This window comes from Cebidichthys violaceus, unplaced genomic scaffold (assembly GCF_023349555.1).
Source record: "Cebidichthys violaceus isolate CVI_PGR_0920_01 unplaced genomic scaffold, fCebVio1.0.p SCAF_8, whole genome shotgun sequence".
Lineage (NCBI taxonomy): Eukaryota > Metazoa > Chordata > Actinopteri > Perciformes > Stichaeidae > Cebidichthys > Cebidichthys violaceus.
Genome location: NW_027176964.1, coordinates 6034454 through 6060027, shown reverse-complemented (window position 1 = coordinate 6060027; position 25574 = coordinate 6034454). Strand labels below are relative to the sequence as shown.

At 43.9% G+C, this 25574-nt stretch overlaps 2 protein-coding genes across 2 annotated transcripts; one reads left to right on the top strand and one right to left on the bottom strand.

The window, feature by feature from the left end:
- Window positions 1–513: 513 nt before the first annotated feature.
- On the bottom strand, window positions 514–25522 carry acin1a (apoptotic chromatin condensation inducer 1a). The gene is made up of 47 exons (XM_068737821.1): window positions 25480–25522; window positions 25292–25378; window positions 25023–25115; window positions 24734–24799; window positions 24550–24639; window positions 24389–24475; window positions 24217–24306; window positions 23995–24084; window positions 23748–23834; window positions 23563–23625; window positions 23414–23476; window positions 23265–23324; window positions 22978–23040; window positions 21454–21516; window positions 21219–21308; window positions 20958–21044; window positions 20774–20857; window positions 20613–20681; window positions 20411–20500; window positions 20228–20317; window positions 20033–20122; window positions 19844–19933; window positions 19674–19754; window positions 19454–19513; window positions 19059–19124; window positions 18809–18955; window positions 18519–18566; window positions 17347–17894; window positions 16095–16298; window positions 15286–15438; window positions 13920–13985; window positions 13639–13750; window positions 13478–13533; window positions 10511–13297; window positions 10170–10325; window positions 9875–9960; window positions 7362–7419; window positions 5326–5365; window positions 4978–5120; window positions 4705–4848; window positions 4337–4526; window positions 3954–4099; window positions 2791–2898; window positions 2578–2685; window positions 2189–2489; window positions 1935–2035; window positions 514–1840 (listed from the first exon to the last, which is right to left on the bottom strand). The coding sequence occupies exons 2-47, from the start codon at window positions 25320–25322 to the stop codon at window positions 1511–1513; spliced, it is 7875 nt and encodes a 2624-aa protein (XP_068593922.1). The 5' UTR covers window positions 25323–25378; window positions 25480–25522; the 3' UTR covers window positions 514–1510.
- On the top strand, window positions 15694–17187 carry cunh14orf119 (chromosome unknown C14orf119 homolog). Its single transcript, XM_068737947.1, has 2 exons — window positions 15694–16446; window positions 16551–17187. Exons 1-2 carry the CDS (start codon window positions 16018–16020, stop codon window positions 16722–16724), a joined length of 603 nt encoding a protein of 200 aa, XP_068594048.1. The 5' UTR covers window positions 15694–16017; the 3' UTR covers window positions 16725–17187.
- Window positions 25523–25574: the final 52 nt, after the last annotated feature.

The window sequence follows — 25574 nt, the reverse complement described above, 5'->3', positions numbered from 1 at the left end:
TCAACGTCAAGACCGGAGAGATGGAGCGAGGGAACAGAAGAGGGCAAACGCAGGATTTGCTGCGGGCAGCGAGAAGTGAATGGTGGATAACATAGTTCAGACCGTTAACCCTCTTGTATAGGAGGAAACCACAAGATTAGGATGACCGTTAAATGAATGATAATGCCATTGTTTCAGAATTGTTGAAAAGGATTCAATTTGCCATACAGAGATTGTATACGTTGCTGGTAGATCGGTGTATCCTTACTATTGCATTCTCTTCTTTTATGCTTAGTTTTTCTGCATTAAGTCATTCCCCTTGTGCCCAGTGAGCTGACTGACCTGGAACACAATATGGTGTGACTGACACCTTGTGGACTCTAAGTGTATACCACAGATTCAAACTGTGTGCTTTGCTTGATCTGAACTATTCACAGAAAATTGTTAAATTTTTTTCAAACCCCAGAACCTTAAAAGAAACTAAATTACAAAACACCCGTCAGCAGGGAGAATGGAAAAGAAACGTCACAGAAATTTCAAATTTCAATTTTTATTATTTGTACATTCACCACTGATAGGCGTACTCAAAGAAGAAATAATACAAAAAAAGCATACCTTTATACTAAATGATAAAATGAAGATTAAAAACCATTGGTGAAGAAACGCATAATGCAACCCCCCCTCTTGCGCCTGTATCAACACTACAGGGTAAGAAGTGGAGGAAGAGGAGGAAAGAAAGGAGGAAGAAGAGAATCAATGATAAGGACATGATTATAACTTGTGTCAGGTGTGACTAACATCGACCCCCCCCCCACAGAGAATCGTCTCATCTCTTAACTAAACAGAGGGAGAGAGGAACACTTCATTGCGTTAGTAGTTATTCCACACCTGTCCAAAAATACCCCAGAGCTGCCTCATTTAAAGACTTGATTTTGAGTTATCTAATATGTCTGTACAAAATGCCAAACACACCTATTCCAATATTTTCTGATTTATGCAAGCCTCTGCACAGAGGTCAGAGTTTTCTCTTTAGGCAGGACTGGCAAGGAGAGCCTTGGACTACATGCAGCAACAAAAGGATTCCTCATCCTGATTCCAGAGCTGTTGAAACACTGAGGCGACGACGACTGATCAGAGCAAATCATAATTGGCACCTACACTTTGGGGGAAAGGGGGAACATTGGGGGAAATTATGAAAATGACCCAGCGTGCCGTACCGCGAAAATCGTCAAGACAAAAAGAGAAAAATAAAAAAAAGGAAAAATAGAGGCAAATGTATGAAGAAAATATATGAAACCTCGACAGACGTGTGTCGTACAGCACTCTGGGAAACAACACTGCAAAAAAATCATGGTCCTCTTTAAGCATGACGGTGTGTAGGTGTAGATGTGCTTTAAAAAAGGTGACAATTTGACAGATGGTGACGACATCAGTTGGTCCTCTGTTGGGTCTTAGTTGTAACAAAGTACATGTAGTGAAAGGCAAATGGAAGTGGGTGGTCTCTAGGACAGTTCCATCAGGTGATCGGCCATTAACGTCGCCTTTCTCGCGGGTCGCTGCGGCTGCGGGAGCGTCGGCCCCCGCCTGCCCCGCGGCCCTCTGGTCTACGGTAGCCATCCCTGCGTTTGTCATTCTCCCTCTCCCTCTCCCTGTCCCTCCCCCGGTCTCTGTCCCTCTCCCTGTCCCTGTCCTTTTCCTTCTCCTTCTCACCCTCACTGCGCTCTCCAGTTGGGACGCCTCCAGGTTTCATCCTCTCCTTGCGCTCCTCTTCCCTTTTTTTCTCCTCCTCCTCATCTTGCTCCTTCCTCCGTTTCTCACGCTCCTTCATGCGCTCTGCTCTGGCAGCTTCCCGTTGAACAAACTAAAATGAAGATGAATGCAAAGAGCAAGATTTTGAATTAGATGGTTATGTATTTGAAAGTGATGCATTAAAAGCAGCAAGTGTAAACTCTCACCTGTTCATCTGTAAGAGGAAGCCAGTATATGCAAGGAGGCGCTTTAGTTTTGCGGAACAAATCATCAAGCAGCTTTGCAGGGGGATCCTCAGCTGTTTTATCTGCCGAAAACATAAATAGTAAGGGCTGCAACAACTGTTCACATTTCTATTTAATATTGATTATATCTCAGTTAATTGTTTTGTTAACAAGTCAGAAAATAGTAAAAAACACCCGTCACACCGATGTAAAAACAGTCTAAACTCAGCTGTTACCTTTCTTATCAGTCTTCTTCTCCTTGCTCTTTCCCCTCTCCTTGCGGCGTCTCTCTCTGGAGCGTGACCTCCGGGGTCCTCCCTCCTTCTCCTCACCCGGCTTCCCAAACTCTCGGACCTTGTCGCGGTCCCACTCCCGCTCTGCTCTAGCCTTCTCCCGGCGCTCCATCTCACGCTCGCGTTCGGCCCACTGGTCTCGCTCGGGCAGGAGGGAAGGCAGGCCCGCTGGTCGACTGCGGCCAGCGCCGGGCCCCTGCTCCTCCGCTGCGGGCCGGTCTGCCATGCCTTTGTGGAAGTCCAGCTACAGGGCAGAGATAAGCTCAGGCTACAGATGGCTCAGCATTGCGGGCGAAAGAGAAAAACATAACCGATAACAAAAAAGGTCTTACCTCATCCTTCTGGCAGAAGTCTACGCTCAGGACTTTTGGGTTGCTCTGAGGCCATTTCACTCCATGAAGAGATGCCCGTGTAGCGACGGCCTCCTCTGGGCTGCAGTACTAAACACAGAGAGAAGAGCTCCGTTAGACACTGAAGAACCTTCCACAGGACAAAGCAGTCTGGCTCAGCTCCATCAGAGGAAACACATGCTTGTAATAACTCACGGTGACGTAGCAGTGAGACTTGATTTTGTCGATCCAGAAGCCCTCCTCCACCAGGGTGCCAGTTCTGCTGAGCAGTTCCTTAAGCTGCCCCAGAGTGAACGGCCTCACCTAAAAAATACATTACAGAGTATGTATTGTGACTGCTTTACACAATGCATGATAGCACGAGCAAAAATACCTAGCATACATACAATATATATTCAAATATTCCTGTATATAGCATAAAGACATACAATAATAAAAACTGCACATTGAGTTTGAGACTACAAACACAGCGAAAGAGGTGGTTAGGTTTATGAAAGATGCACATGGGTTCAGAGAAGTGTGTAAAGGAAGATAGTGAGGTTATAAAAAGGTGCCTAATAGGCAGTGGTGTAAGAGACCAAAATAAGGCTAATCAATGATTGGCAGTCAGTATCGACAGCAACAAAAACATAACTGGGGCATTGTTTAAGTTATATTTGCTCCCTTTTTTCTGCTGATGTGATCATTGACTCAAATTGTGATCTGAACCGTGACTTTTGTGATCCTGGAAAAATTTAAATAAAAACAGCCCTGAACAACATTGTAAGGGAAGCGCATTTCAAGAATAATCCTGGCATCAACAAATGCCCCAAAAAACCCTCAAACAACCAAAATCTGACATACAGTACATAGCATATGCCTCTGTGCCACAGGAGTCCACAGGCAGACATCACTGTGCATGTGTAGGGAAGTGATTGTGTGTTTCCACTGATGTAAGGAATAATCTACTTTGATCCTGTTTATCATATCTACAGAATATGTTCACCAATGCAATCTGTATGGCTCTGTTATGCATGAGGTTGTGGCTACACAAAAAAAACTGATTTATTTTGGTCTTTCCATGGGATTTGTTGAACAACAATCTAATGCTTTAAGTAAAATATGCTTGTTTATTCTTGTGAGGAGGACAATTCATCTCTTCAGTTTAGGGAGCCTGGCTGTAGCACTTAGGTCTAAATTAAACCACTATATTGAGGCCCAACAAGAGGCTGGGTCAGTTTATAGGTATGTGTCTGCAATCACAGGCTGCAGCTCCATTACCACCAGTGACACCACTTGTTTGGTTGCTCGTTCCCATCTGTGAACACCTTTACCAATAACTTCATACTGTATTTGTATTGAGGACAGTGTTTTCTCACCAGGTTGCTGATGTGAACAATGCTGGAGACTTTGCCTCGAGGTGGCGAGGGCTGCCGGGCCGTGCGAACGGGGTCATCGATGGTGATGGAAACACCCGTTTTCTGCTGGCTGATGGAGCGACGAATGAGGGTGTCGCCGGGGGTCACTAGGATGAAGAAGAGAGAGCAGTCAACATTGTGTCACCATTACTACACTGGCACTGTACTGCAGTTGTTACACTATAATTATTCTTGTATCTGACTATGTATTGTCAGTTGTGTTATTACAAAGAAAAACATTTTAACGTTAGCATTAAGTTAAATCAATTTCTAAATTGGGAACAGGGAAGTGTTGGTGATGAAGTCAATGCTAGATGAAGACCATCTTGTGACAGATCCTTTACCAGTGTTGCTTTCTACATCATGGCTGGTGTGTGATGGAGACTGGGTTTCCATGGCTCCAGGGAATGAGGCGTCCATCTTCTCGTCATTCGTCCTCTCCGCGTCTCCCTGCGGGTCGTCCTCCTCCGACTCCTCGTGTCTGCTCCTCTTTGTCTCTTTCTGTCCATTCTCCTGGCTCTCCAAGTGCACCACCTGCAATATAGGGAAAGGTACCAACACCAGAGAGTGTGAGTGGAGTGGCGCGTGAGCAAGTAAAAGGATTTTGGATGGAGCACAAAGTGGATTTTCTTACTTTCACGAGAAGCATCTTATATTTGACACTGAAGACACTCGTCATTCATGTGAACCAGTTAACGAGCCGTGGACAAACCTGTGTGACAGTGCGGCGTATCTGAAGGTCTTGGTCAGAGCGCTCCCTCTCTTCATCCTCAGCCCCGGAGAGGACAGCTTCCTCTGGGTGCAGGTCCACTACCGCCTCCTGCCCGAGACACGGGCGAATGTCTGGGATCAGGGACTGAGGGCAAAGGACAGATAATGCACGAGATGTACGGGCCTGCAGTGTTCAACACGGAGAACAGAGGCAATGCAAAGTGCCTCACAGTGCATGCACAATGTAATATCAGTCTTGCTATGCTGCAAATACCTTGAGTGAATCGGTGGTAATGCTGATGGAGGGTTTCTTGGCAGTGACAGCTGTGCTGGAGCCCCACCTCCTCTTGCGACCGGCAGCGGCCCCGGAGTCCTGCTCGCCCTCTGCACCGCCAGTGCCTGGGGACGATTTACTGCCTGGTAAGACAAGGGAAACATGTTTTAATCCTCCAGCACATGACATCACAAATCTATGCACACAACATATTTTTGATCATGCAATCCAAATAATCTAAGATTTATTTATGTACAGTTCCTAAACAATGGACTGATAATGCCATTAATGCACACATTAGAATGTAAATGCTGGTTAAGAAGAGAGCACGTTGGCAGGGGGACTTACTGCTGACAGAGATCTTACGAGCTGAGAAGGCCTTTGGTGTCTGAAACACAAGAAGATAAAAAACAACCCGATACAAGGGAGAGGTGAGAGGCAGACACCAAGTGGTCAAGGACAGGTTGGAGGAAAGGTGGAACAATAACAGGAAGGGGTCAAGTAGGGGCTGAGAGTCAATGATAGAAACTGCTGTGCAAAGTCTTTTTGAAATTCAAGTCTACTAAATGGCAGCTGTGCTGGTAGTTAAGTGCATGCCATTCATAATTACTCGATAGTAAACTGTAGTTGCAGCTTCTATCATACAAACAAGGATCTGGTGGAAATACTGCAGTTTAAAATCGTGTTTTAAAACTTTGTCCCTGAACAGCCACATTAACTCCAATTAGTTTCACAGAAGTGAAAATCAACTAAGATTATAAGAAAGAAGTATAGAGTATTGATTAAACTGCAGTGGCCACAAATAAGATAAACATGCTTCTGCTTCTCCCAGCATAGACTACACAGGGTATGATTGTAAACTAAGCATTTTCAAAAGAACTGCTATGAAATATGACATTGAGTAAACGTCTACTTATTCCCTGGTACCACTGACACCTGATCCTTACTGGTTTGGATATGGCCCAATCACGACTGCATGTACTGTATCTAGGCAACAAGGGTCCAATCAAAGGTGGCTCAGATGTTTGGATGGAAATCTGAAAGCGTGTTGGCTGGCACGATGGTATCAATAGTTCTTTTGGGCTTTGAAATGCTTTTGGCCAAAGCGGTCATCCTCAGGTGTTTTGGCATTAGTCCTTTTAAAAATGCGGCAGGCTCTTATAACAGCGGTAGGAAACAATGAGTCCAATTAGTTGAGAGATGTTGAACGCTCTCAACAGTCACTGTGCACACAAATGCCAAATTTCGATGTTAGTGTTCAGGTTTGTTCGAGGCGCAGCAAGTTCGTACCGAGAGTCACAAAGTAGCAAAAATCCGGAGATGGCTGTTGCAGAAAGGAACTCAAACAGGAAGTCCTTCTTCAGCTCAAATACAAACGGCCCATTGAGTCCCGGTAAACGCTTTGGCCTCTTTGAAAACTCAAGTCGTATCCAAGAAGGGTATTCGCTGGAGAATTCAGAATCCCATTCCAAGAGATTAACAAAATCCCAAATGTCATTTGTGAAGCATGTTACAGCTCACCAGCCATATTAAATGGTGTGTCGATAATGCCCCGCATTTCTCTGCAAGTGGGTTAAAAATGTCTCAAAAGTGAAATAATATGAAAACTATTCAGTGGTTGAGAGTTTCACAGCAGCCTTGACTTGACGTGAGCACACATCCTTGCTCGTCTCGTCTCCATGTTGATTTTAAGGGCACGAGGCCTGATTTAGCGGATAAAAGGCTAAAGAGAGGTGGCACACGTTGACTAGCCAACCCCTTCTTTAAATCTCCTTGTCCAATCAATAGCTCTGGCCGGCCATATCCATGAAAATGAGGCAGCCTTTGTTGCCAGGGGTGTCCCTCTGCAGTGCAGCCTTGGGGGCTTATCTGTGGTCAACTCTGGATTCTTGGGGACAGTGGAATAGGTGCAGCAGTAGCAGAAGTAGTAGTAGTGGCAGAGGTAGTATGCAGGTACCAATAGGGGCAATGGAAGAGGCATGAGCACCTTTATAACAAAGCAATCATTTGGGGTTTAAACATCAGCCACAGTGAGAAAACGAGCTTGCTGTTCCTGCCTATGACAGTGCCAACAAAAGGTTTTTACTAAACAACCATATTTTAAAAAAATATATAATTTCCTATACACATTCTACCACTTGTCATAAGGGCTTATTACTTCATCTAGTGGAAATATATTTTAAATGTAATGAAAATATTTCCAACAAAGAATATAGATGTATAACCAAAAGACCTACATGTACTGTAATATATCCAGGTTAATCAAACTCAACTATAAAGAATCAACTTTAAAAAAGATCAAATGGGTCCGTCCATCTAAGGTCCTCCTCGGCTTCCAACAGCTCTGAGGACCAAGATGATTGATGGTTCTTCAGATGCCTTACCTCCTCGCTGGTCTCCGGGAGTTTCTCCGGCTCGGCCATGGCCGTCTCCTTCACCTGCCTGCATAGTGTGAGAAATACAGATGAGCAGGAAGGGAGGGGTCAGATGAGCAGACCAGTACGATAGGAAAAAATATATTTTTCACAAGAATTTTCTAAATCAGAGAGTGGGGGTGTAAAATGTATCACGGCCAAATAAATGAAACTGCATACAGTCGTAGTTTAATAGGAGCAATTAAACAGAATTTAATATGCCAATATCACATAACGCAATAAAAGTTATGAACGATTTTAAAATAATTAAATGTGATAATAGCACTGCACAAGCCCTCTTAAATATCATGCCATGGTACATGAAGTACATATAATCTATAAACATTCAAAAGCACTACCATGTTCCTCTCATTTAACGACATTTCACATTAAAATCAGTGAGGCCTAAACGTAGTTAACATGGCAGCATTACAAAACGTATTTCTAAATCTCAGCAGTTGAACCTACTCCACTGAGATACACAACCAGGTGATGCTAAAATAACGGCGCCTTAAGCGCATCTCACACTGTTGACCAGAGTCACTTTGTCATTTCACAAATACGTCGCTCCTAATTCCTCAATGTGGGTCAAAGGACGGAGCCGAGGAGAGGAGTCAAGGGATGCAGAAAGCCACCGCAGTCCTCCTCCAGACCTGCCGAGTACGTCCAGTCCAAACGGAGCAGTCAACGGCGGCCACACGGTACATGAATAATGAGCGCGCGCCTCACGTTCTCATGGCATCCTCGTGCGCGCACACCTTCATGCATTATGACTCAAATTCAACTTGGGGAGACTACACTGCGAAACGCAGCACAGCATACGAGCTGCGACTGTTGCTAAAGCGGCTGCGTCGCAACGTCTCTCTCTCTCTCTCTCTCTCTCTCTCTCTCTCTCTCTCTCAGCAGAGACTACTCTTCTCTGAACGCATTCATTATGTCCGCCTGGCAACCACAACCTGTGACGGACAAACCCTCGCCCGCTGTTTAGCTGAGCCGCTGTATGGAAAACAGGCTGGCATCGGCGGCTAAAACCACCGTCGGAGACCAGCCATGTCGCAACAAATGGAAAAAAAGGACCGTGTATAAATAAGGACCCGCATCTTCTCAGCCGCACCGGCTTCAAGGCTGTCTCATCAATCGCCTGACGGGAAAAGTCAGGCAGCTCTTATGACACGGTTTTATCATTGCCGGAATGTATGCATAAATATACAGAGTCAAGGCTCTAATGGAGTGGCATTAAATATGATATGATGACTAAGCGAGTTTACAAAGCAAGATTTGTCAACACACAAACATTGGCTGCATAATTGTCACTATTTGTGCAGCAATGTAAAAACATGTCTTCAGTCAGAGGGTTTTTAAAACATTGAGGAACAGACTTGCTCAGAAAAGTCTGGCACGGATTCCAATGTTTACCATATTCACTGAAGATGAGGTCTGGTGACTATTACAATGGGTGCCATCTAGTCAGCCCGACATAGCTTTAATGTATAAGTTCACAATCAATAACTTGGGCAGGAAAGAGTTGTAATTCTATGACGAGATCCTGTGTATGTCAAAATATCCCTACCACTTCTTCACCGTGGGCTGCATGTAACGCTGTATTAACCATTCATACACATGTGCTATAAGAACGTTGTCCAGAGAGTACAACACAATGTCGCATTTAGGGTATCCATGACTACTTTTGAAAGGAATTTCATTGCGGCTTCCCACCGTATACACCGTTAGGTTATTCTTAATTATTTATTTTGATTCACTTATTTCCTCTGTGCACAATGCAATTTTTAATTTCCAATTGCATGCTCTTTCTGGTGGAGTGGAAGTATGTAACAGTGAGTGGCACAGACGCACTGATGCTGCATCTTGAAAAGCAGAAGCAGAGAAAAGAAGCAGAGCCTGCGAAGTCATTGTTTATCATTAACATTTCTTTTCAGTAGTCTTTTACAAAAGCCCATTAAATCTTGCCTTTTGTTGACATTTCCAGCGCAAGTTTTAACATTTTCCCAGTGAGTTTTTGGTGGAAAAATTAATTCATTATGAACAGGAGATTGTACTGACACGTATTTACTTGAGCTGTACCAACAATCACGTCACAACATAATGGTTCCCTCAGCTTGAATAAAACAATCAGAGCAGCCTGTGCATGCGATATCATACTGGGACTCTCAAAATCATAAAAGGGATGAAACCAGGTTTGTATATGGACCCCGCTGTGATTGGTCAGTCTGCTTTAGACGGGCAGGACTTAGCGAAGGGTCAATTAAAGCAGTTTATCTAAAATGCAGAAACCCCATTGGCTTTTTAACTTCTTGCACTGTTGACACAGACTATATAGTAAATGTCCAATTGACAATCAGTCCAGATTCATTCACCTGTGTGTGTGTGTGTGTGTGTGTGTGTGTGTGTGTGTGTGTAAATCTGACACACACACACAAATATGTATCGGATGTGTTCCATAAGACCAAGACTTAAAAGCAGACCTTTTGTTGTCCGTTTCCTCCTCTCCCTCGTTGTCTTTTCTCTTCTTTTGTGACTCCTCTCTGGTTGGTGCTTCCATGAAAGTTTTCTGAGGATTTAAAAGGGCAGGGAATGTGAAATAATATAATATATGTCAAAGTTGTTTATGTAGTTTGGGTAACACCATCAAAAGGGAAAAATAAATACCAGAAATAAAGTCATGAGATTTGTCTGTCACCACTTGATTTTAGATAAATCTTTGTTGTAACAAATGTTTTTTAAAAAGTCTGGTGGTGTATGAACCTATGAGCAACTGACCTTGGTGGGAGTGTCTCCACCAGCAGCTGTGTTACTCTTCTCTCCAGATGTCTCTTTTTTGTAAGGGGAGGCTTTTGGAGTTTCCTTTAACCCCTCAGCCTTTGCCTGTAGTGTCATCCCGTGCTGTGGTGAGGTATCTCTGTCAGGCTTCCCTTCCTAAAAATGGACAAAAAAACAGTAATTTTATGCACCAACGACATAAATGTATCCCCGCTAATGTATATAGAAGACTGTAGTGATAATGCCATCTGAGGGACAGAGTGAAAAATGAAAAAGTTGAAAGACGATGAGGCACTTTATGTCAGGGTCAGAGAGAGAGAGGGTTCTTTTAGACTACTTACCCTTCTACCTCTTGTAGTGGAGCAGGTTTTCTCTTGAGAGGATGAGGATGAGCCGGACGACCCAGATGATGAGGACCCAGAGTCTGACTCTGAGGAAGAGGAATCATTAGAGGATGATCTTTGTCTTGCTTGTTTATCTTCTTTCTTTGCATCTCTTCCCCTACGCTGTGCAGTATCCAGTGGGTTTGTAGGACTGCCTTCATCCACTTTTTTGGTGGATTCCTTTTCTTTGTCCTCTGACACTGAGATCGTGGCCCCTTCTTTTTCGGGACCCAGGACCAGTGTGGTACCAGCGGTGGTCTCCTTCTTGGGCGCGGCCCCCATAGACACCGGCGGCCTGGCAGCGACCTCCTGTTTTGTCCCCTTCTGTGGGTCTTCCTGTTCAGCGGAGGACTGGAGTCCTTCCTCGTGGCGGTGCCCGACATCGGGGAGGGAGGAGACGGGTGAGGCCCGAGGCTGGGGGGTGTCGGAGAAGTTACGAGGTCGCTTGATGACCATGGAAGGGGAGGAAGATTGGAGCTGAATCGGGGTGTCCCTTAAGAACCGGAACTTCTTGAATGAGGATTGAGGCAACAGAGGTGTTGGTGACATGGGTGCATTGGACTCTGCTGCTTCACCCCAGGACTTTGAAACGTGGTCATCTTCCTGCTCTCCCACCTCTGTTGAGGACTTTCTACCTGGTACAGCGAAGAGAGAGGGAGAAGTGGGCAGGGGGGTGAGGCCAATCTCACGGCCACGCTTTGACGGAGGGAGGTGACTTTCCCTCTCCTTTTCAGCCAGCCTAGCTCTCTCTTTCTCCTGTTCCAGGGCCCTCTCCTGCTCCTCCTTTTCTTTCTGCATGGCCTTCTCCTTCTCCAGCCTCTCGTGTTCCAGAGCCCTCTCTTTCTCCTTCTCCAAGGCTCTCTCCCTTTCAAGCTTCTCCTGCTGTAGGGCTCTCTCCCTCTCCAGTCTCTCTTTCCTCTCCTTTTCCAGGGCTGCCTCTTTCATTAATCTCTCTTTTTCCATCCGTTCTTGCTCCAAGGCTTTCTCTCTCTCAATTCTCTCCTTTTCCTTCCTCTCGCACTCTAACCTCTGCTGTTCTAGGGCTCTCTCCCGCTTCAACCTTTCTTGCTCTATAGCTCGCTCTCTTACTATTCTCTCCTGCTCCAAGGCTTTCTCTCTCTCCAGTCGCTGCTTATCCATGGCTTTCTCTCTTTCTAGACGCTCTCGTTCCAGGGCTTTCTCTCTCTCTAGTCGCTCTTGCTCCAGGGCTCTCTCCATTTCTAGTCTCTGTTGCTCGAAGGCTTTCTCTCTCTCTAGTCTCTCCTGTTCCAAGGCTCTCTGTCTCTCTAACCTTTCCCTTTCCAACCTTTCCTGCTCCAGAGCCTTTTCTCTCTCAATCCTCTCCTTCTCTCTTCTCTCAGCCTCCAGAGCTCTCTCCCTCTGAAGCCTCTCTTGCTCGAGAGCCCTCTCCCTCTGAAGCCTCTCTTGCTCGAGAGCCCTTTCTCTCGCCTTCCTTTCCTGCTCCAAAGCCATGGCTCTCTCTAGCTCCTTTGCTCTCTCCAGTTCTTCTCTCTCTCGCCTCTCTCTCTCCAGACGTTCTTGCTCCAGGGCCCTCTGTCTCTCCATCTCCAGGGCCCTCTCATGAGCCAAGGCTTGCTCTCGCTCTTCCCTCTCTTTAGCCAAAGCTAGTTCCCTCTCCTGCCTCTCTCGTTGAAGGGCAAGTTCTCTCTCCCGTTGCAGAGCCTTTTCGCGTTCTTCTCTTTCTAAGGCCTGCTGTCGCTCAATTCTCTCTCTCTCCACAGCTCTCTCTCTTTCCTCTCTCTCCAGCGCCAGAGCTCTTTCCCGCTCTTCTGCCATGGCTCGTTCTTGCTCAAGTTTCCTCTGCCTCTCCAGCTCGAGGGCCCTTTCTCTTTCTATCTCAGAGTCCCTCTCTTCTGTTGCAGTGGCCTTGAGCACACTAACGGGTAGTTGAATATGGGCCGAATGTGCTCCTGTGATACCCTGGTTAATGCCTGGAATCGTGGAGAATGACACATGACCTGCAGTATTGGCTGTGTGGGTGATGGCAGATACCAGACCCTCTAGAGGCCCTCTGCCAGTTAATGATGTAGCCAGAGAACTGCCATCTTGCCTGTCACCTTCCCCACCGGCGCGGTGCCAGCCGGCTCCAGAGAAAGCACCTTCTGACTCCATTTTACGTGCCAGAAGGGTCAGCGGGCCCGGCTTGCGCTCGGGATGTCCACTTCTCGGCGGCTCTGGGCTGCTACTGCGGCTGCCGCTGCTGGAGGACCCAGAGCTGGAGGTACTCGATGAGCGCCTAGCTTGGGCTACATCTGGACTAGGGGGGCTCTGTTTTGGGGTGTCAGGCAGGGGGAATGACAGCTCTGGAGGTGGGGAGGGAGGAGGAGTTGGCTGGCGGAGTTGAGGGGACAAAAGGGAAGGCATGTGTTGCTGCGGGGGTTGACAGGACGCCCCAGACCTCTCTCTGGTCGTGGGAGCTCTGGCCGGCTCTCTGTGGCTTCTCCTCCGAGCACCGCTTTCCCAATCCTCATCGTCGCCATCCTCCTCGCCGTCCTCACTATCATCGTCGTCGCTGTCCGCAGCGGCTTCGTTCGAGGCAGACTCCTTCTCTGGCCGGTGCTCGCCATCGGGAACGCGCATGACCATCGAGCCAGAAGCAGGAGGGCCGGACACGTCGGCCTCCTGGTTCCTGTTACTCTCTCCCTCATTCGCTGCACCAAACAATCCGTCTACACCAGAGGGGCCGGGTGGCTTGTGCTGCTCAACCAACGCTGGTGTGGCATCCTGACGAGGACAGAAAGGAAGGTGAGGCTTATTTTGCTATAGGAATAGGTCTGGAACAATTCTTACCAGCAAGTTCCTTTCAAATGTGCAAAAAAATGTTTTGGTAGCACAGAGAATCTCGAGACCAAAAGATTAGAGAATGTGTGCTGCAATAGATACAAAAAGAAAGTGATGTCTGACCTGGGCTTGAGGAGGGCATGATGTACTGTTATTGACTTCTGTGTGGTCCTCTGGCTCTGTTTGAAAAAGACAAAAACAAAATCACCAAAATGTTTTGCACGAGGACCTGAGATGTGTAAAATGACGCACTTGTGGCAGTGGTGGATTCTATCAAAGCTTACCATTTGTGTCGTATGCTTCGCGGGCCTCTCTCTCCAGCCGCTGCCTTAGGAGCTCCTGTTGTTTAGCCAGATACTGCTTGATGAAGCTGTTCTGGCTCATTTCCTCACCGATCTAAGCAGAAACCATTAAAATAGGTTGAATAGGTGCTCTTTAAGGCCACTCACACATACTTTTCTGCAGACATTTATGAATATTGTATTATATTTGTCCAAGTTGTTTTTTGTATGCGAAGAGGCTTCAGCTGTTTACGTGAAAATGTAAGCATCTTTGAGACACTTACCTGTGAGTTTGGCTGCAGTCCGATGTGAGCGGTAGAGGTCCTCTGAAGATTCTCAAGCATGAGAGCCTGTTAATGAGACAATAAACATATTTCAATCAATTTCAATAACATGCAGGTATTCTTGAAGTTCTTAGAGTTGGTGCTAAATTTATGACAAACTAGTTTCTGTGTCTTGAACTCAGTAATCCTTTTCATTATGACTGCCAATATTTTCATCCTTTGGACACTTTTATGAGTGTACCTCTGTGTGCCAGCAGCATAGATGGGACAAACATCATTCTGCACCTCTGCCTATCTTACCTAATAATTTCTGGTTTGGAATATGATGCCTTTGATAAGCGTACAATAGAAAGAAACTTGTGGAGGAAGCGGGGAGCAACAAAGTCCCCTGGTCAAGCCTACAATTAACACGGTAGGAGTCATAAGGGTCAATCAGACAAGGCATGAGCAGACCAGATGGAGAATGATGTGGGTCAGGCAGAGATGCAAGCCAAAAGCAGCTGAACCTGACTTGGTTTAAATTGTACACATCTTTAATAAAACACTTTGTTGTTTTCCTCCATCTTTGTCCTGATAGTGAGCCATGCAGCATCCCTCCCGCTGTGCTGTCACTCATAGCCACAACATGGAAAAGGGCAACGTAAACACCGCTTGCTGCTTCCATGGCACAATTCAGCGGACAAATGGTAATTACACAGATTACCCGCTTAAAATAAGAAGCGAGCGTTCCAACTTTCATGACGAGGTAGATATGGCTGAATACCTGTCGCAATGTAAACAAACGGGCTCATACAGTACCTGTGCAGCTCAAGGGCCTGTGGTACGTTGTAGGTCAAAACTATTGCTAAATTGGGCGGAAAACAGTGAAATCCGCCTATTTGATAACATTACATTAATGTTAAATAGACACTTGGAGTTAGCGGATAATAGTTGTCGGTCTACTAAATAACGTGTATAACGTAAACCTCCCCGACTAAACGCATGTAGACCGACACGCTTGGGACAGACACCGTCAATGGTTTCATAGACAGCCGCAAACCAGGCCACCGCTCAAGGCACAGTGTTAGCCAGGAGAGCTAACGAGCTAACAGGACAACATCACTTTGAAATTAGCCACTAAGTTGATTGAACTCCCGTTAGCGCTACGGTTGATTTAATTTTGCACGGCGCAAAACACTGCTCAACCACGGCGCGATGCAAATAGCCGCATTTCTCGGCTAACTAATGGTCGTTAACCTCGATAACTCTACTACGCTGCTCGGCAGCACCGATACTCGGTCGTCGGCCCTCGAGAGAACATCAGCCCGTCTCATCGTTGACGTTAGCTCGAAGCAACCGTAGTCCCTTATTTCACAGCAGAACTCACCCCCTTGAGTCTTTTTACGAGCGCATTCTTCTGCCCGCTTTTTGAGAGCCCTCTCTCCTCAAGAGCAGCTTTTAAATCCGCTACTCGAAGGGACTGGAGGGGTCTCCCGTCCAGCGTAACGTCTTCGAGGTCCGCCATTTTCCGTTTCTCTAGTCAGTTCCCAGCGAGAGCAACGAGCAACGCCTTCCTCCACCTAGCGTCATCGTGACGACTTCCTAGTCATATATCAAATAAATGTAACGTTTCTCAAAATGTAAAGCCTAGAACACACAACATTCATTGTCAGTAATATGTAATGTATTGTATATAGTAGAAACAGATTACAATTTAATTTCTTTTTTGTATTATTTCACCAACAATAAACTTTGCGCAAAATCTGCGCAAGCTTGACTTCCTACACAACAAGGCTAATGAGTTAACCGCACACTCTTCCTGTATGAATTTGTCGTAGAGATTAGTGCGACGCTCATTGAACATCGCTACCGTTACAATATGCCGACAACAAGGTGATTTACGTTTGAAAAAAAGGTGGACAATCGCAAACATTCATGTTAAGAACAGTTCATTGCGACGCTGAGTTCAGACTTCGTAGGTAGTATCACTAAGATTTAAGCTAAGCTACATGTTAACACTACCCAGACCAGAGGAGTCTCTCTGTGCAGCTGGCACAGCTGATTAACTTACAGGAACAACTGACTTGTCTGAGGCTGAAACAAACCAGTCTTTGCAAAGATGGCGTGGTTCAATCACGTCAGTCAAGGCTTAAATCAGCAGCAGCAACCGCAGCCCATAGACAGCGACAGACTCACAGCCACAGACATGCTGACCTCCAGGCTCAGGGGTCCAGCAGAGGGATCCCCGACCATGGTGACGCAACACTGGACCGGGTGCTTCACTCCTAGTCCCGAGGACTTTCCATCGACTCCACAGGGTGTAGTCAGCCCTCCTAGCCTTCGGAACCTGTCCTGCGCTTCTCCGGGCGCGGTTCGGGTCAGAGAGCCGGAGCCCATCTCCTATGTGAGCCTCCAGGAGCAGCGGTGTGTCCTGAGCTGGTTCCAGGGCTGGAACGCCACTCAGAGGGAGCGGTTCTTGCAGGACCTTCTGGGGAAAGCTGTACCTGGGAAAGTGTGCACCCTCCTAGATTCACTCAGCACCCTTCAGGTACCTCCTGCACTGACACTTCTTTAACAGATGGTCCAGAGAGTGATGTTATGTCATTTTCTAACATTTAACAGCTGATTTCCTCTCTTTTGTACACCTGCCAGGTTAAAGACAGACTACCAAACATCTATGAATGCCAGCTGCGCCTGTGGACCCAGTGGTTTGAATCTTGGGGAGAGGAGGAGAGGAATCATTTCCTGCACATACTGGAAGAGCAGGACCCAGTTTTTGTTGGCCACTTTTACAGGAGCGTAGCTGGTACATCAGGAAGAGACTGACTAATGTTTGCATTGTGATGGAAAGGCAAGTGATCATAATGAAATGTGTTAAAAGAGGTGACACTTGTTTGTAAATGTGTATTGAAACTGAGGTAGGTCTCTTCAGATAAATGTTTGTGTAACTGTGATGGGATTTATTGTTGCAGATAAACCATTTCATTGTAAGAAAACGTGTGTTCAATTCAATATGAGCTGTTTTTATTCAGTTTCATACACAGGTTTCTCCAGGGCTGCATCACACACACCACTTTTCATTTCAGTTCAGAACTTTTTGTTTCATGCTTCTATCATGGGCGAAGCTCTACCATCTAGTGAACTTGACATGAACAGGTTTAACATCTGACTGTAACATAACTCAACCTAAAGGGTTCATTTTTCTGTACTGGGCCTAATGATTGAAACACATGGAATGACATGGACAAGAGGACACATTCTCTTATAATAAACAAAAAGGATCATTGTACATTTGTTGTTGTTTTTTTAATATTCAGCAGCAGCAGCAGTAACAAATGTGTGAGAAGTACTCAAGGGATTGTTTTATGACCTACTGAGATTACCGTAAATGAGATACATGGCTAAGATTTGACACGGAACAAAACATAACTTGCCTTGTTCTCTATTTTATCCAGTCGATTGATCCAGGAGAAAGTGCCACTATTGGTGTCTGATTTTCAACATCCTCAAGACAAAAATTGATAAATGGATAGATTTTGCCAGTAAACGTTTGACCCACAAATGAGTACATATGAGACCTGGCGCCAGCGTCGTAGAATGAGATCTGGCCCTTTTTGTAGTCCAGCAGAATTCCAAGTGTAAGAGGTTGCGTCTGGACCGGAATAGCAACGGCTGTCCTATCGACAGCTCTGTACTGACCCTGTCTGTTCAGGACTACAGTCCAGAAACCATTTGTCGGATTAAAATGTATCGCTCCCTTTCTCTGAGAAGATTCACTGGTCATCCCAAGGTGGTAACAGAGCTTCCCAGCTACAGACACCTCCCAGTAATGTCTGCCAGATGAGAAGCCGATTGTGCCAAGGATGGCGAGATTCACATCAAACCGGCCCGGATGGTTGGGGACGTCTTGTGTTACGTCAGAAGTGCTCATCTCAGTGTAATCCGCAGACAGAGTTATTCTTGGGTGCGCTGTGTTTGGATCCAAAATCATCTGCCCTGTAAAACCGAGGAAATTTAGTCGATCATGTGCATCTTTACATCATATTTCTGAAAGAAAATTGACATTAAGAAGTTTAAAGCAGTCCTCCAGTGATTTAGTATGTCACGTCCATAAAGTTCAGGGAGTCACAAGTGACATGAAAAAAAAAAGGTCAAAATTGAGGCAGCAGATGCTGAGATATCCTGACTTTTGGTCTTTAGCCAGGGTCAACCCCTATAACACAGGATTGGACTACATTTCCCATGCTACTGGCGGGCATCTTTCATTCCCACGTCTTACAAACTTTTATTTTCCCAGACTTGATAAAGCTCATCCAGAGCCCGAAAAGACATTACACAACCATGTTCACAGGCTGAGTGGTGCTGTACTCGGTACTGACCTTTATGTGTTTAAGTCCTCCATACAGTTAGATTCACATCCAACAAGTCTGTTTGTGTGTACGATTATATATATGTTTCACTTATATATACTTAGCTATACTTATATATATATTTACAACACTTATGTAGTTTGAAAATGTATCATGTAGGATTTAAACGTTCATTCTAAACAGAAATATCCCAAAAATCTGGAGACCAAAAAATTACAAGAAATGAAATAAAGTCTTGTGTGAGACTCACTGGCAGAGATCGTCTTATCTTCCACATCCCTCACTTTGTTTTGAAGCTCTGAGGAGAAAGAAAGGACATCATGTTTTTTTTTTGGGAGGGGCTGTTATATTTACACTGTGTATTCTCTGCACTTTGCTGAACAGAACTTATAGTATACTGTCCTCAAGTTTGTTCTTCTCATTTTGCAGGCCTAGCATTGAGACATGTGTACATTTCAACAAGAATCCCGAGAGCGACTACTACTTTATCGTCCCTAGTATACTGAATGAATCCACTCATTGCCAGAGGGCTGAACATACTGTCGTAGTCGTCCTGCAGCTTGTTATTCTTCCTGTTCTGTTCTTCTAACTCCTGCTGCAGCTGTTTGACGGTGGCCTCCTTCTTGTGCAGCTGCTGCTGAAGGCGATCCGCATCCTCCTGGCTCTGTTGCAGTTGTCTTTGTAAATCTGTTTGATGACATATTCAGTTGAAAAGAAAACTACATCAAATGACTCCCTGTATCTCAGCTACACTTGTAGAGTGATAATGGGGTTACATCGAGGATCTCACCGTCACACTGGGTGTTGACGTCGTCAGCGCAGCACATTTTCAGTTCCTTGACCTCTTGCTTTAAGTCTGACAGAGGAAGGAGGTTGAAACACGGACATTTATCAAACAACAAGTGTCAAGAACACGTTTTAGAGGTATAACATTCGCTTTCTTGCTGAGTGTAGATCAAAGCCAGTTAGCTTAGCTGTGTAAAAACAACACAGTTTGTTACCTTTTGGACAGAGCCAGGCTAGCTGTTTCTCCCTGTTCCCAGTCTTTGTGCTAAGCTAAGCTAACCGGCCCTTGCATACAAACATGAGTGAGATCAATCTTCTCATCTAGCTCTCTGAAAAAAGTGAGTAAGCATATTTCCCAAAATGTTAAAATGTCCCTTTAAGGAACTGTACAGTACATACCTTTATTTGTCTTTGTAAGTCTTTTGTTCTCTCTTTCTTGCGTTTGTAGTCGTTTCAATTCTGAGAGAAGACAAAGAAATGACCATACTTCATGAAAAAAATAATTTGATGATTATTGAACAGTTTAATCATTACATGTCAGTCTTAGGACTCACACTAAGAAATAATGTGCTGGATGACAGCAGAGATGCTACAGTAGGAAAGTAACAGATTGACAAACCATCAATGTTGTTTTCAGCCGCTTGGGAAGCCTGTTTCTGAGCCTTTTTCAGTTGTGTCCTCAGACCAGCAATCTCCATTACTAGCAGAGACACAGCCGCAGTGTTATTTTGTGCTTAAGCGAAACAAACAACATGACATGAAACGTAAGCAAAAAATAAATGTTCTCACTCTGGTTAAAATTCTTCGTATCTGCATCCTTGAGCAGGAGTTCACTGTCTTGCAGTTGCTTCTTTGTCAGATCCAGTCTCTTTCGCAGCTCTGAAAATGATTTAGACATCAATGACATACAAAATCTCAATCGGTGTATCTATTCATTTGTGACGTATAACAATCTAACTTTTATATTTTGTTCTTTACCTCTGACATTCTCATCGCTTGTCTCTTTAAGGTCAGATATCTCATCTTCCAGTGGTTTGATTTTCTTGTGAAGTTCCATAATCTGAGCCGCTAAAAAAGGACAAAGCACAAGCCACTTACAGCATTCTGATGCCATTTTAGGATTCTGTACAGATTTTTATTTTTTTTCTGACCAAAATTGACCGGAACACCTACACAAATTAGCGATCCATGTATCACTTGAGTCCAGCTCCAATGTCTCTTCTTTTATTTGATTTCTGACACGCTCCAGTTCATCCTCCAGATCTTCGAGAAAGACAGAGCGGATGTTTTAATTCCTCAAAATGTATGATAAAAGTATTCTGAATATATTTGTAAATCGTACATGCTGCTTCCCACCTTTAATTATCTCCAGTGCTGCTTGTGTCTGACTCTTTTCTTGCTTCTCCAATCTCGCTATTTCATCTTGTTGAGCCAAGATTTTAAACACTGAAACGTTTAAATGGAAGAAACGTTGGATTGGATAAATTCAGCGGAAACAACACCACGATCAGCGACAATGGAACAATAAAGTTTTACTGTCATTTTGAGGATGACTCACTCAGTTTAGTATTTTCATTGTTTTCGTCTTGAATTCCGTCAATTAAATAATTCAAATGGTCTTGGAGAGCTGCAAACAAAAGACATTATTTCATGTCAGCATGTGTTTTGCTTTGACTTGTTATGAAATCTTTAAAGTCAAGATTTGTTTTTGGCACTTACCTCTAATCTTATCGTAATTTGTCTCGTTTGTTGCTACATTCACCAACCTTTCAATCTGTGTTTGTATTGCAATGATCTGTAGAACTGGAAAAAAAGCATTCAACATTGATAATCACACTCTAGCACGTATCCATCTTAATTATAACTATATAGTATAGTGAGTATTAAAATGGTTGTTACTCACGTCTTTGTGGTTGAGCACTTATTGCTTTCAGCTCTGCTGTTTTTTTGGACAGTTCATTGTTTTTCTCATCTATAATTTTTTGAAGTTCTGCAGAGCAAAAATTAAACTATTTTGAACTTGTATATCCTTTAATCTTCGTGCCTTAATGATAATAACACCTCACATTGTTTATTAAATATCAGAAACACAATATACTTTATATCAAGCAAGGATGGAATATATGGGCAATGTTAAACTGTAAAGTGAGAATGAAGCACACACTCTGTTCATTTATCTTGGTTTCAGATTCAGTGTTTTGTAGTCTCTTCTTTAGCTCCTCCAGTTGCAGAGTTAATGTGGAAACCTGAAGAGCTGAAAAGATTAGAATACAGTTAAACTAAAGAACAGCATTCAAATTGTTAGTTTCTTTTCTCATCCATAAAAATAAACACAATTACTGTGTTAATTTTCTCAATTAATGGATTCACTGTTTGGGTAACACAGCTCCACCACTCACCAAGTGATGTAACAGAGTCGGACTGCAGTTCCTTCATTTTGGTATCCAGGTCGTTCTGCAGGTCTACAACACATTTGGACACGTTTGTAACAACTACTGATCCCACAGAGAGAACGAGATAAAGCATGAATGTCTTAAATAGGGCTATTTGAGGACTGTGAACAATATATTTCTTAAGATTAAGTTTCTTTGCTAATCCAAAAGTGGCATACGTTTTGACATGCAGGCAACATCTGCCAGGGCTGTACCTGCTGCCCCTTATTGTTTGCTTCACCTTTTGACTCACTTGGGCAGGCTATCAGGCTATCAGGCTATCTGGCTATCACATGATCATGAGCCAATCACTGTCCGTAACACACCCCGTTTCATATCCCTTTATGCAGATGATACTGTCATACACGGAAAAACAAAAACTCAGAATTGATACCCAGATGTTAAACTATCTGACAGGTTCATTTTCAGGGGGTAAATAATTTCCCCAATAGTGATTAAATATAATTTGGAACTACAAAAATATAATAAAAATGACTTCTATTCTTCCAGTTTTCCAGTATTTTACCAAGGATTACTGTCATGGATGGATTACTGAATGGGATTACTGAACCGGGCACAGGCCTGGGGGCCCAAACTGTCAGGGGCTCCCCTGGCCTTCACCAAAAAAAATGTCACTTAGAGACATGTCCCAACTAGGCATAGACTCGAAATGGCAAATAAGAAACATAAAACAGCTACAAACAGACACAAAAAGACTACAAAGAGATGCAAAACAGCAACAAAGAGACACACAATTACAACAAAGAAACTTAAAGCAACTACAAAGAGACATACATGAACACAAAGACACAAAACATCTATAAAGAGATGCAAAATGACTCCAAAAAGGGGCAAAACAACCACAGAAAGACCAAAATAACTACAAAGACAAAAACAATGACCACAAAAAGACACATAACCACAGTGAGATGCTTCATGACTACAAAGAGATACAAAATCACAACAACAAGAGGCTAAAAACATATTAAGTTTGTGTGTCTTGCGTATGTAGGAGAGCTGGTGGGGTCTTTTAAATATCTGTGCCCAGGGGCCCATTGTCTCATAATCTGCCCAAGACTATTACATCCACCTATTGAAATTCAAAGATTCCTTCAGCTCCCCCTGTATTAATCTTTGGATATTTTTTCCCCTCATTGCACAGTAAAAAGGATTAACTACCAGTTACGGTTAACTCAACTTTCCTGAGAAATAAGTCTTCTGGAGAGGTTGATTTGCAAGATTTTGAATGATATTCTCAGTGCTTTCCCCTTCATCCTTTAACTGGATTCAGCTCTAAAGTAGCTTGGCGTATTATTGACTTCTATGAATGGTACTAAATCAAATCATTTACTCAAATGGACAGAAAAAGTTGTGAACACTCTCCTATTTTGATTTAAAAATACTTAGCCATTAATTTCCCACAAGAGAGTGAAAAGGGTGTGACGTTATTGGCCAGCAGAGACAGAGAGAGACAGGAGAGACTTCACTCACCATCAAGTTTGTGCTCAAAACCGGAACACTGCGCCTTTGTCTGGTTCAGTTTGTTCTGCAGAGCTAGTGCAAAAAAAACAAATTCAACTTCAACTTCTTTTTTCTTTCTTTCATGCAGGTTCATCACGTTCAGAACTGACTCAGATAAACAGAGCAGACATCAATACACAGTTCATGCTTCTGAAACAAACTGAGCCGGATACAGCTCTCATGTAAAAGGGCTCTCTGCCATATGTGAACATTGCACTGTAGCTACGAAGGCCATGCTGCGGTGTCACTTCACTCACCAAGTGCTACTTTAGAGTCTACGGTTCTGTTCAGCTCGGCGATCTTCTGTTCCAATACCTCTGAAAGAATCACAAACATGAACGAAATCAGCTACTAAATAAAACATGAATCACCGCAACCTTTAGCTGAAGTCATATTGACAACTCACCCTGATATCTTTCCTCAAGACCAGAGCAATCTTCACTCTTTAATCGCAGTTTCCTCTGAAGCTCTGTGTTACAGAAGATGTCAAATCATCAAATCGCTCAACTGAAATTGTGCTTTTGAAGTATCCGGAGCAGTTTTAAATGGACTCACTGTTTATTTCAGCCTGAGCTTTGGCAAATTCATTTTCTTTGGCCTGAAGCAGAGTCTGAAGAGCTGATTGAAAACAATGAAACGTAGGAGAATGGAGTCTAAGTGTGAGTGTAAGCCATACTATTTTTGGCAGTTCTCAGCTGCTGTTTCAGCCTGACTTTAACAGCAGGAGTAGGAGGACTCACTGGTGGGTTGACTTGTTGATGTTGTCTGGTGTTGCTCATCGCCATCCAGCTCTCTAACCTCTTTCATGATGTTGATGATTTTTATGACTGGTCAAAGAAAAGGAAACGTTTAGGTGTTGTTTAGGAGGTGATATATTCATGATGTTTACGGATGGTTTTTCCTTGTGGAGATAACACAACATTCAAAATAGAAGGATTTCGGAAAACACACTTTAAAAGCATCAACCTATCTCTTTTGCATACTCACTCAGTTGTGCCTGGGAAAACTCTGTTTCCTCCAGGTGTTTGTGTAAGTTTTCTTCTTTTTTCTTCTCCTCCCCCAAAATAATTCTTAGCTCTAGGATGAAAAAGAAAAAATACTTTTACGCCTTTCTGACTGAGCTTGTCATGTCATTAGAGAAGCGTAAGTGTGACTTTCAACCTTTACATTTTAGTAAATCTGGTTTCACAGAGCTGCAGGGTTATTCACCTTTTAGTTTAGAGTCAGTTGTCTTTTTGGCGTTCATCATTAACTGTCTAAAATGCTCCAACTCAGACTGCAAGATCAAAATTTCCTTGGCTGGAGAAAAGAGATAAAAATGTCAAATGAATGCTGTTTTAAACACAACAAAAAGGAGCATTTTACTGAGTTGCACACGCACTAAGTTCTGTGTTACGGTCGTCACGATTCAACTGTAAAATCTTCCCTTTGAGGAGCTCAACTTTTTGCCTCCACTGCCTCTCGTAATCTGTAAAAGAAACTAAAATAAGTTCTTCACATACAGGATGAGGCATTATCAACACACACGGTATCGGGACTCACCGGCAGCATTAGTTCTGGATTCCTTGATGTGGACATTGATGAGCCTCTGCAAGGCTGCGATCTTACTGTTCACAGAAATCAGCTCCAGCACTGGAGGACCAGCGTGTGCGTCAGTAAAAGTCACATCTTTAACATGGCTAATTATGAAAAAACAAGGTGTGCGGAAGTGGAGAGATGTACTGACCGACTGAGTGTGCATCTTCTTTTCCTTGCAGCTCACTGATCTTCCTGTCCAGCTCTTCTTGAAGAGCTGATGTAGTGAGAGTGATGAAGCAGAGAATAAATCATAAACACAGACACAACATGCTACACGGTGGATTCCTGCAAAACAAAGCTGCTGAACAGAAAGAAGACATCAAGCGACATGATGGAAAAGTGAAATGATATTATGACAATGGTGTAATGTTTTGTCTCAGATGTACTGCCAGGCAATTTCTAATAACTTAACAATGCAAATGTTTCGGTCAGTTTACCCAGAATTCTCGTGTTGGACTGAAGATCTCCTCTTCTTAATTCTGCCTGATCCAAATCCCAGATCTGATTTTGCAGTGAGATGATCTGAAGAACTGAACGTATACACACACACACACACACACACACACACACACACACACACACACACACACACACACACACACACAAAAAGAACCATTTACTGTGTATAGCTTATATATAACATTTGTGTAAATGTAAAGTGGACCAGCTGCTCACAGCTGTTCTACAAACATCTTGTGAATCTTACTTAGTGCAGAGTTAGTGTGGCTTCTTTCCATCTGCTGCGTCTTTAGGCTCAGTTCAATGGTCTTCTCCTGCTGCTCTCTCAGCAGCTCTGTGAGACACGCGTTCACATATTTATTTTCACCCATAGTTTTAAGTGGTGCTAATTGTAAAGACTTTGAAAGCACATGTGGAGAATGAAACACCACTCACCACTGATGTGATTTGTTTCCGTGCCATTAGCAGCATGTTGGACCTTCGTCTGTAATGAATTCACCACTCTGGTGAGTGCAACGATTTTCATGACT

What these genes read in the sequence shown, in the direction of transcription:
- acin1a (XM_068737821.1), bottom strand. Translation starts at nt 25,322, where the DNA reads ATGGAAAGAAGCCACACTAACTCTGCACTAA. An exon ending in AAGCGATGAGAATGTCAGAG is followed by an intron (nt 19,934 to 20,032) that starts GTAAAGAACAAA and finishes AATCATTTTCAG; the next exon opens with AGCTGCGAAAGAGACTGGAT. An exon ending in GTGGAGACACTCCCACCAAG is followed by an intron (nt 9,961 to 10,169) that starts GTCAGTTGCTCA and finishes TTAAATCCTCAG; the next exon opens with AAAACTTTCATGGAAGCACC.
- cunh14orf119 (XM_068737947.1), top strand. Translation starts at nt 16,018, where the DNA reads ATGGCGTGGTTCAATCACGTCAGTCAAGGCTTAAATCAGCAGCAGCAA. An exon ending in ATTCACTCAGCACCCTTCAG is followed by an intron (nt 16,447 to 16,550) that starts GTACCTCCTGCA and finishes TACACCTGCCAG; the next exon opens with GTTAAAGACAGACTACCAAA.